The sequence below is a fragment of the Podarcis liolepis genome (assembly GCF_965112155.1).
Source record: "Podarcis liolepis genome assembly, chromosome: 12".
In the NCBI taxonomy this organism is placed as follows: domain Eukaryota; kingdom Metazoa; phylum Chordata; class Lepidosauria; order Squamata; family Lacertidae; genus Podarcis; species Podarcis liolepis.
The window spans coordinates 50664911-50676945 of NC_139563.1; the positions used below are offsets into that span (position 1 = coordinate 50664911).

The following is a 12035-nucleotide window of genomic DNA, read 5'->3' on the forward strand; positions in this document are numbered from 1 at the left end:
CTCGATTTTGACATTGGGAAGTTCCACATATTTCAGAGCTTTGCAAAATGTCATTTAGGTATTATTACAAAGAATAGTAGTAAAGAAACAAAACTTGAGCAGTTGGATACAAAATCCCCTGGGCTTCATTAATTTGATGTTAGTTGGTTTAAACCACTTTAATGCCTAGGTTGAGGGGAAGTTCTGTTTTGTTCACATATTAATGCAAAGCTACCTAATCCACACTTCCAAACCAGAATTTCAAAATTCACACATCTCTGAATTTTGCGATGCAATTCTCCAAGCAAATAATTTGTGCAAACATGCATATGTTAGGGAAATAGTTGCATTAAAATTCATATATTAGAAAACAGTATTAAAAATGCATTATATTAGGGAAAATTGCTCACAAAGATTATTAGCCAAACCTGCATACAAAACTGTGTTTGCAAGCAGAAATTTGCACTAGAACGCTGACAAATTTTCAAGAGGAAATTTGCAAATTATTGTGGATTGGAAAAGGGAGAAAATGAGAGAAGCAAAATTGAACAATATTTCCATGCTAAAGTGTTTAATTTAACACTGCACTGCCTACTGTGGTGCGTCAGTTCTTCTACCAGTCCATGATAAAACACACTGAGTACATTGTCTTCCACCTTAATATGTTTTGCAATTTAGTGGTATATAAATACTTTTATAAATAAAGAAATAAAATGTGCGGTTTTCTCAGACGTGAATCCAGCGAAGTTCAGTGAGTTTTGCTCTTAAATATGCATGCATCTGATTGCAGCCTTAGTCTTTAATTTTTTTGGTTCCATTGCTATTCCTGCATTCAAAAGGAACAGAGGCGTTGTAAAGGAGTTTATCTGAGTGTTCACGTATTTCAAGTTTTACACTGGAGGTTTGTCTGCTGCTGCCACCTACTGGTCATTTTAAGGTTTGAAGTCAAGGTTTTTAAATTGATCCGTTACGTTGATTTCCTTGGTCTGTTGCATTTGGTAGACTAGCATGGCCTAAATTAGTTTTGCAGCTTTTATATGTCAGAGGAATTCTGCTGATCTTTTTGGGAATATGATTTTGCTGAGGAAAAGCAAACTCTGTAAGGCTTTAAATCTCAAGCATCTCATCAGAAGCAAAGTGTTTATTAAATTCGAAAAATAGGTTTATATGTCAATATAACCAGCTAGGGCAATTTTCTACCAGGATTATTAATTTCCCAAAGATACTGCAATGTGTGGCACAACTGCATGGGCACCTACTCAGAACTAAGTCCCTCAGAATTCAGTGAGACTACTCTCATGTAAATCTGCATAGTCCAAAAGTTCCTTGATGAAAACATGTCTGTTGTTTGAAATACCTTGGACCCTATTTTTCCAGTAAATTTTATTTCTACACCATCTTTGTGATCGGTTGCCTTTGTTTTTAAAGTGAAGATGTGTGTCCTTCTTTGGTATTTGCCTTAGCTTTGCTTTAGCAGCAGCAGTTAAAATTAGCAGGTAATTTATTAGTGTTACTATCGTGATCTTTGCTTTTACAGCCTTCCTTATGCCCTGTAACAAAAAAAGTTACATAATTGTATTTACCTCTGCTGCTGTGGCCTTTGGACATCTGGAATTAATAATAAACCTGAAGCAGATCCACAGAGCACGACAGCAGAATGACTTCTTAGCAAGATCAATGTGCGACTTTTTAAAAATGTAAAGCTTCAAAGGGAACGTCGCACTTGAAGAAGAGTCAGCGGTGGTAAATAGCTGGAGTTTAGCATGTGTGGGTCCCATGCACGTCCACCGCCTCATTTATGGAATGGTCTAGGGTTGCCCGGCTTCAGTCTAGTGATGGAATCTATTGTTTAAAAGCTGCAGGGCACTGTGTGTTTGTGAAGCCTATTCTGGTCTGGCAGAAGTGTCCATTATGAATACAGCGGCATAGAGGGTACCACTCTTCTTTGGGGTCACTCCTTTAACATTTAAAACATTGGTGTGTGAATTGTGTTCTTAATGTTGTGCGCCACCCTGGGATATTTGGATCAAGGGTGGTGTACAAATGGAATGAAAATACATACATACATACACACACACGTACCTGCTCAGCACCTACTTGAATGAGGCCAATCTGACTAGGTGATGACACAGGATCAACAACTGGAAGGTAAGGAGGTGCTGTGGATAACAGGTCTCACCCGTGTGATGTTGGGCTAATAATAATAATAATAATAATAATTTATTTATACCCTGTCCATCTGGCTGGGCCTCCCCAGCCACTCTGGGCGGCTTCCAAAAATATATATATTAAAATACTGTAATACAACAAACATTAAAAGCTTCCCTAATAATAATAATAATAATAATAATAATAATAATAATAATAAATTTATTTATACCCCGCTCTCCCTGGCCAGAGCCAGGCTCAGGGCAGCTAACAACAGTAAAATTACAGTAAAAACATAATGGGGGAAAAAACCCAATTTAAAATACAGGTTGAAATGCAGTTTAAAATGCAGCCTCATCAAAACGATAATGGGAGGGAAACAAAAGGGTCAGACTGAGTCCAAACCAAAGGCCAGGCGGAACAGCTCTGTCTTGCAGGCCCTGCGGAAAGATGACAAGTCCTGCAGGGCCCTAGTCTCTTGTGACAGAGCATTCCACCAAGTCAGGGCCAGTACTGAAAAGGCCCTAGTTGCGACTGATCTAACCACCTTTCGACCTGGGACCTCCAAAATGTTGTCATTTGTGGACCTTAAGGTCCTCTGCGGGGCATACCAGGAGAGGCGGTCCCGTAGGTACGTGGGTCCTAGACCACATAGGGCTTTAAAGGTCAAAACCAGCACCATTGTAGCAGCATTATGGGATGAATCTGCAGAAATGTGGCTCCTCTGGCACCTCTGGAAGAATACATGCCTGCACAACCTGCCTTCATCCTACATGCATAGCAATTGGAAGAGTCTGGTTGCATACAAACTGCATATTCATAAGGACTGTGCATGCCTGTGGCGTTTGCCCGTTCATTTAGAAAATGTTTGAATGGGGGGGGGGAGATAGGGTTAAAAATATAGACCAATAGGAAAGCTGGAGGCGGAGCCTACCTGTGTATAAAAGGGCTTAGCCCGAGGTTTGAGTTTGTTGTTGTTGGGAGTTGTTGGTGGGTAGTTGGTTGGTTTCAGTGGGTCGGCTGGTTGGGAAAGGCAGTTGGAAATAGAGAGGAAGTTAGGGTGAAGGAACCCTTCCTTTGTTTTGTTTTGTTTTGTTTTGTTTTGTTTTGTTTTGTTTTGTTTTGTTTTGTTTTGTTTTGTTTTGTTTTGTTTTGTTTTGTTTTGTTTTTTTTCTGGGATCCTTGGAGCAATCAGGGAGTTGCTTCAAAGAGTCAAAATGACAGCAGTAACCGAATCGTTTATTTTGTCATGACAGAAATGGTACAGACAAGCATTTACCCGATGTCTGCCCCCGAATTCTGAGCGAGCCAGCTTTTTATACATTTGCAGAATACAATACCACCTGATTTATTGTAAACCACCTGATTTATGGGAAATCGAAAGTTATAGCAAGTTCCTATTACCATGTAAGGTCTTGACTCCCTCCTTCCTGCCATGGCCCCACTACACCACGGCCATGTGCATTCCTGAGTTTGCTTATCTCTTTACAACCTTGAATAATAGACATTTGAGCCTGTTCCATCAATTTGAGCCTTGTTCTCCTGACGGACCTCTCCTTTCTCAGAAAGACCTTTGGGGGGTTTGCTATGGCCCTACAAGGGCAGTTGGTTCTTGAGTGAGAGGAGGTAGAAGAGAGAGGGGGGGCGGAAATAAGACTAAGAAAGTAAAGAGCAACAACGTTTGGAATGCCAGAAAGGTTTGTTTGTGTCTGAAATAAAATACACTCTTCTTTATTAATTGAGAACCTGACTGAGGCTGAAGTGATTTTACCGGGGAGGACCTGGTTGGTGGCAGCGGATGAGTGGTGTACGGGTCAATAGTCCGTGAGGCGAATGGGGGCTCTGTACGAATGACACATTGCCCCACCCCCTTTTGGCAGTATCCCTGATTGCTTGGACAGAGCCTAGGCACAAACAGTTTGTACTTAGGTATAGGCTTTTTCTCAAGCTATGCATTGAGAGAGAGGAGTGAGCAGGCCCAGTCCTCCTTCCCTTATTATCTCCCTCTTTCTTCAGGCTGGCCCTCCTCCGTTCCTATCTGGTGCTAGGGACAAACAAAGGAACACCCTCTGGTGATTGCCCATGGACATACCCAAGATAATATGCTCCAACTTTAGAACTAAAATAAATAACACAGAACTGGAAAACATCTCGCACTCTTTCGCTTGGCTGTCATGAGCAGCAGATGCTGAAACCACCTGAAATAAAGGCTGAAATAAAATTCTCCAGTCATTTCAATTGCGTGCTTTCCTTCTCACCTTTATTTTTCTAATTATAGATGTGATAGTGACAAGAACAAACAGTTGCCAGTCTGACAGCAGTGGATTTCTAGAAGATCCTTCAGAGCCCTTACCTCTCCAGGTGAGTGGGGACCGAGAAGCCTAAACCTAAAAAAAGATCACATTATAATTTGGAACAAGGGTGTTCTGCTGATCGTGAGGTGGGCTTCCTTGTTGACATGCTAAATCCAGTTTCGGATGTCCATGAGAAATATATCACTTCTCGATTGCAGGAATTTTCAGCAGCTATTTTCTGACTGATAAAAGTGCCTGCCTGGATGTTTTCCCTTCTATACTGAGAAGTTCTAAGCCACGGGTAGGCAAACTAAGGCCTGGGGGCCGGATGTGGCCCAATCACCTTCTAAATCCGGCCCACGCATGGTCTGGGAATCAGTGTGTTTTTACATGAGTAGAATGTGTGCTTTTATTTAAAATGCATCTCTGGGGCATAGGAATTTGTTCATTATTATATTTTTTTCCAAAATATAGTCTGGCCCACCACAAGGTCTGAGGGACAGTGGACCGGCCCCCTGCTGGAAAAGTTTGCTGACCCTTGTTCTAAGCCTAAATTTCAGGTGTGTTGGTGGTGCCCATGCTAATCATCTGAGTGAGTTTCTTCTTCGCAGCTGAAGGCATATGCCAACTGCAACACACACAGCACAATCCTAGACATGTTTACTCAGAAGTCAGCCCATAAGCTCAATGGGACTCACTGCATTCCAGGAATGCAGGGTCCCTCCAGCTGCATGATTCTTTGATTCTACATGGACTCAGAAATAAGTCTAACTGATTTCAATGGAGCTTACTTCCAGGCTGGAGTCCTAAACACCCTAGGAGGTACACCCCATAAACACAGTGGAGCTTACTTCTGAATAAGCAGGTACAGGGTTGTGTGATTAGAAGAATAGGCCAAAGCCTTCCAATTCCACCGGCCTTCTACTGTTTGTGAGAGGCTGGGAGTAGGGATGCATGAATCTGTCAATTTGTTTCCCATTTCCCCAATTTTAAGTTCAATTTACCAACATTCTCATATCTGGATGTGAATTTTTTTAAAAAAATCAACAGAATTTTAGTACGTATGTCTCTTGACAGACACACATAGTTGTGTGCAGTTTTGCCTACTATATACAGTTCCCCCAAACAATTCCCCCTAATATTTTGCCATTTTGTATGTTGTTTTCATATATGCATTTTTGTGCACACTCCCCTCATACAGACAGTTTTGTACCCTTCCATACGCTTAAATAAAAATAACTTTCAAAAAGCTAAAGTAAGCAATTGTGCTGGAAAAAATGGGTTGGATTCAGACTAAACAGCAGAATCCTATATAGGTCTCCTCAGAAGAACACTGAGTTGAGGTGAGGATTACTCACAAGTAAGTGGATATAGAATTGCAGTCGAACTGAACTTAGCTCTTAGTGGTTTCTCTTCATCTGACCTTACACCAGATTCACTCCATAGTAATGTTAAAGTTATTTTATTTTTCTTCCAGGGCTTGTCTCTGCCTGGTAATTTGAGACTTAGCTGCAGTTCCAAGGATTGTCAAGCATTCCTGCGACAGAGGAAAGATTCTGCTCTGACTAGCCAGGATCTTCTGCCCAGTGCTAGCGTATCGAGAGCAGATGGTGGCAATGCTATCTCCTTGCCCAGCCTCAGCAGAGAACACACTTTTCAGGGAGAGGAGATATTTTATTCCATAAATGAAGAAGATGATATGTGTGAGACTTGCAGTGGTCCGTTTGAAAGCGCAGCTGAAGAAACCCTACAGGATATGGATGAGGAGGAGTTGCAAGGGCAACAGAAGAGAGAAGATAGTTGTGTACAAGGCTGCAGTTCACAACCTTGTCATACTGACAATACAAATCCGGGAGATGCTAGCCCTTTCGATAGGAACGGCCTCTCCTCCTCTAGTGAAAGGCACCAAAGTGTAAGTTCTGCTCTCACAGATGGAAGCTGTGCTACTGCCATTGGCCTCAGTGGCCACCCAATCAGTAAAGGTACAAGAGGAAGTGAAGAATGTTTGACTGAAGGGGAGGAAATGAGAGACGGGTGTGAAGAAGGTGTTCCCGAAAGTATTGCACAATGTGTGGAAGGAAAGTACTCTGTGAAGGGTTGTAGAAAGTTGGACTCTCTTGTTGTGGAGGATGTTGTAAGCGGGCGTCGGGAGACTGATATAAATGGGGCGGTTAGATCTTTGGATATATCTGGAGCACCCAAAATTGAGCGTGACACGGTGGCTTCACAACCAGATATCAATGCCATTTTGAGAAGCCCTCTTCATGATTCTAGCCTTTCCCCTCACTGCTTTGAAGAGGGAGACATTAGAGCCTCTGACACATTGTCAACAGGTGCGGAACTGGGCGAAGAAGGAACTGGTGCTAAAACAAATACTAGCCTTTCAAAATCTGTCACTGTTCAGATGCCTTCAAGACTTATGTCAACAATGCGGAGCTTCTCACTGGGTGAAGCTGCCACAAAAGGTCAATATTTGGATTTCGCATCCAAGGATGAGCCTCAAATTGCATCAGTACCAGGTATGCCAAAAGAGGACGAGAAGCGAGTGAGAGAAGCTTCTATTCAGACTGAAAGGAGCCACAGAAAGAAAGCAGCTCTCTCCCTGTCTCAGAGTCTCCCTTCGTTTCATGGGCATGGGCATCTTGTGAAGTCTGCATCTCTGGATACAGGGCTTTATGGGAAATACAGATCTTATGGCCCGGAGCCTTTCAATGCCTGGTGTGCCCAGCATAGAGGTCCCTGCTACCCTTTGTGCTCCCATCACTGCTGTTTGCTGTGGCCTTTTCCTTTAGCTCCTTCATGCAGACATCCAGTGGCCTGCTTCTCATCTCATGCCACCATCGAACTGCAGCTTCTGAAAACTCTCAAGCTATTGCAGGACACAGCAATGAGAAATATTTCCTCGGTGAGTATATAACTCAGCGGGCTACCCAGCAAGTGTTCTGCTTGCTTCAGCCCATGAAACTTGTGTTCAAGTAAAATCTGCTATATATTTTGGAAAGTTGTTCATCTGCTTGCCATGCATTTGGGCACCTGGATCATAACCAAATTTGGCAAGATGGTTCTTGAGACCATGCAGGAGGTTTTCATCTATGTTTGTGTATAATTGGGTGCCATTTTGAATCAAGGTGGCAGACTGAACCTTTCAAAACTGCCTTGATTTTAACCACTGATTTCAAAACAGCACTGATATTTTGCTTCCATAAAATCCCTGAGCTATGTCGGGTATGAAGAGTTTGGATTTGATACCCCGCTTTATCACTACCCTAAGGAGTCTCAAAGCGGCTAACATTCTCCTTTCTCTTCCTTCCCCACAACAAACACTCTGTGAGGTGAGTGGGGCTGAGAGACTTCAGAGAAGTGTGACTGGCCCAAGGTCACCCAGCAGCTGCATGTGGAGGAGCGGGGAAGTGAACCCGGTTCCCCAGATTACGAGACTACTGCTCTTAACTACTACACCACACTGGCTCTCACACTGGCTCTATGAGGTTGCTATTAATCAATACAGGGGTTTTAAAGAGCAGATTAGGAAGCTGTTTTACACAGGGACAGACTATATGCCTAGCTAGTCCAAGAATGTAAACTCTGACCATGTCCAGGGGAAAACCACTGATTTTTCACATCACTTCCTATCTGACATTTTAACTTGAGATTCTTAGCTGGCTTCACTTGCCCTTCCTTGCCCTTCTGATACTTCTAATGAGGGAATTGAGTGTGTCTGAGTGGCAAGTCTAATCACAATGTCTGTGGCCCTATTCAGACACGGATTTTATATATTCGAAATGTGGGGAGACAGAACCAGGATCTCAACTCTCTTGGCCAAACCTCTGAACACCTTGGTTCTTTTCAGAGATTTGGCTGAACACTCAGAGGCTGGCAGTGGGGGCACCATGTGTGATCCTGTTCCCCTTTCCATACATGCAATAAACATGGAATAGCCATCTGCAACAGGGCTAGGCCCTCCAAGAAAAGGCATGCATAAAAGGCATGCATTCCTACATAAAGAAAGGAGACCCATTTACATGGCATTTTGCCAGTGGTGCCTGTTCCATATTTCACATCATGCTTCAAGGAGGGTCTAAATCAGGGGTCAGCAAACTTTTTCAGCAGGGGGCCAGTCCACTGTCCCTCATACCTTGGGGGGGGGGCTGGACTATATTTTGGAAAAAAATATATGAACGAATTCCTATGCCCCACAAATAAACCAGAGATGTGTTTTAAATAAAAGGGCACATTCTACTCATGTAAAAACACCAGGCAGGCCCCACAAATAACCCAGAGATGCATTTTAAATAAAAGGGCACATTCTACTCATGTAAAAACACGCTGGTTCCCGGACCGCCTGCGGGCCGGAATTAGAAGGCGATTGGGCCGGATCCAGCCCCTGGGCCTTAGTTTGCCTACCCATGGTCTAAATATATGGCCTACATTGATTTCTTTGTATTTGAAACACAAGGTTGTAGCAGTTTCCCAGGGAGAGAGTCAGATGGGGCTGGATTTAACACGAGAGATAGGATTTGATCGTGAGATATGGCTAAGGTTCAGGTTAGGAGAGAGGGTTTGATTGGAGTTGGGAGTTAGGGAGTGAGATAAGGAGAACTGGTTCTGAGTGAAGCTAAACACCCACACTGGGACTGAGCCTTGCAGCTTGGATAGGGAGACCAGGTTGAGGGTCTGGGGGAGGTATACAGGCAGGAGGGTCCTGGGATGGCTGAGTCTGAGGGAATTCAGGCTACCTGGGTCTCAGTCTAGCCAGGAGGAGAGAGTTCTTCTAGGTACCGAAGACTCCCAACCTAGTCACAAGGTCTGGGTCTCTTATACCATTTGGAATACCTCAGTTGTGGGATGGTTAAGAGAGTGGGTAACTGAGGAGAAGTGCCCCTCGCTCATGAACCAAAGTATTAAGCTGCAAAGGAAGTGGTATAGTGGTACAGTGTTGAAAATATTTAACTGTAATATCTAAGCGACAGAAACAGAGTTGAGCATTTGACCATCAATTCTGGACACCTGAACATCTACCACCTGAAGTGTAACACCTGAATTTTAAAATAAAAAAATTCCTTCCAGTAGCACCTTAAAGACCAACTAAGTTAGTTTCTTGGTATGAGTTTTCGTGTGCATACACACTTCTTCAGATACTCCTCACTGGGCGGATGAAGACTCACTGCTATCCTACCTCCCAGCACCCTTTAAGAGGAGCACCTTGCAAAGTCTGTTTTTCCGGGATTCTAAGATTGATCTCAATCGGCCGTGGTGTTTTTTGCAGAATAAGAGCAACAGAGGGACAGTCTGTGCAGCGAGTTTTTCCTCCATCTGAAGAAGTGTGCATGTACACGAAAGCTCATACCAAGAACTAACTTAGTTGGTCTTTAAGGTGCTACTGGAAGGAATTTTTTTTTTTTTTGACTATGGCAGACCAACACGGCTACCTATCTGTAACCTGATTTTTAGTACAGTAACTGAAGTTTAAGAGGTTACATATGCTTCAGGTTACAAACGCTTCAGGTTACAGACTCCGCTAACCCAGAAATAGTATCTCGGGTTAAGAACTTTGCTTCAGGATGAGAACAGAAATTGCGCAGCAGCAGCAGGAGGCCCCATTAGCTAAAGTGGTACTTCAGATTAAAAACAGTTTCAGGTTAAGAACGGACCTCCGGAACAAATTAAGTACTTAACCTGAGGTACCACTGTAGTAGTGTGTTTAAGTCTGAAACATCTTACAGTTAGTTAAAGTAAACAAGTTAACTTCTACCTGAAAGAACTCACTTCCTGACCCACTTTGTTTCATAAACCATTTTTGTTTAATAAAACTTTTTATTGTTTGTTTGATTATTTTCTGCCTCTCTAATCATTCAGTTTTCCCTCATACATGTCCCCCACTAGATAAGCTGCGGTAAATTGTAGAAACTCATGTAATTAGTGTACCGTGAGGTGGGTGCACTATAATTAATTGGGGGCAATTAGCGGGAGTGGATCCACCACATTATTAATGGGTGGTATTAATTGGGTGGATTTGCTTACAGAGGCCTTAACCCCTAGTGGTTCGAATGTGAACAATAACTACCACGGCCATGTCACAATTTTTCTAGAATATTCCGACACTTGCAAATACCCACTAGATGGCAATGTTTCATTAACTCGCTCACAACTGGCTAAGCCCTTTCGAACTGCATGGACAGTATCGTTTTCCTTTCTTGTGAGGACTGATAGAAAATGTTTCCCCCTCAGGAAACCTAAATGATAATGGAGTGGCCGGACAAGGCAGCACTGCACCACTGTTCTTGGAGCAAAAGAGGAAAAATAGATCAGATTAAATAGCTCTGTTGGTAGAGACTCTTAATTTCAGGGCCGTGGATTTTAACCCCCACATTGGGTAAAAAAAATCTGCATTGCAGGGGATTGGACTAGCTGACCCTCATGGTCTCTTCCAACTTAATGCTTCTATGATTCTACTCCTGTTTCACACTTCATTCTATTAAATCGTTATCTTATATGGCTTAAAAACAAAACCAGAAAGAAGTTACTCTGTCCATATGTTCCTAACTTTGAGATGTGAGCATGCAATCTCAGGATCTTACGTTCCCTTGACCAGGGCTGGATTTAGGTTTGTTGAGGCCCTAAGCTACTGAAGGTAATGGAGCCCTTTATATGTGATATTTTAGGGAGCAGGCCAGCAGGCGGGGCCCATTCATAGCTGTCAACTTACAGATTTGAAAATAAGGGACCAGCAGCCTCAAAAATAAGGGATCAGCAGCCAAAATAAGGGATTTTAGTCAACCAGCAGCCAAACGAAGCCTCAAGTGGTGGTTCCCATAGCTCAGCAACCCGGCAAAGGGGATGCAGCAAGGAAAACCACCGTCCCCTCTCCGCTGGGAAGCACTGAGCAAAGGCGAGTCCCCAGGCAACGTGGCCGATTTGATCAGCACAAGGCATGCAAGCTCCACCCCCCCAGTCGTTCTTAAACTCCTTATTGGGTGAGCAACGCAGCCAAGCAACACAGTTGGAGCTTCCCTCCTCCCTGGCCGGCAGGGAGGGAGGGAGGGAGGGAGAGGAGCTGCTTCCTTTGAAACCCAGGAAATTTAAAGGACATCATCAATAAGGGACAGCAGCAGGGCATGGCACTGGGATAAGGGACTGTCCTGCCAAATAAGGGATGGTTGACAGCTATGGGCCCATTATAGGAGCCTACACAACACAAAACACTGTTGCTGTATGTAGGTTTTATTTTATTTGTTTTTTATCTTATATTTTGGAAATGTACATCCTGGTGTTTTTTCCCTTTAAATTTTTGGGGGGCCCCAAGAGAGTGGGGCCCTAAGCTATAGCTTGTTTAGCTTATGCTGTATGTAATTCCACCACTACGTTTGACACATGTACCAGAGAAGCAGTATGGGGAAAGGTGGCCTTTGGTAAAACTGGTGAATGTCTATGAAGAGACACAGATATCTGTTTAGGTTTATATAAGGTTACATGTGTATGTGTAGAAATCTGAATGTCTACCTATAACAGCTGTGGCTATATGTTGAATTTGTTATGTACTGAAGTTCTCACCCTGGGCCAGCAGGGGGATACTGTAGATAGTTTTCAGTCAGGTCCACATATGCAAATAAGGGA

The 12035-nt window shown here is 43.2% G+C and overlaps 1 protein-coding gene across 3 annotated transcripts in view; it reads left to right on the forward strand.

The window, feature by feature from the left end:
• Window positions 1-12035, forward strand: part of ITPRID1 (ITPR interacting domain containing 1) — a 67786-nt gene that overhangs the window by 51035 nt on the left and 4716 nt on the right. For all 3 annotated transcript variants that reach the window (XM_083467866.1, XM_083467867.1, XM_083467865.1), the window contains exons 10-11: window positions 4406-4488; window positions 5899-7326. In XM_083467866.1, the coding sequence (XP_083323992.1) occupies window positions 4406-4488; window positions 5899-7326 (1511 nt within the window). The remainder of the gene's footprint in view (window positions 1-4405; window positions 4489-5898; window positions 7327-12035) is intronic.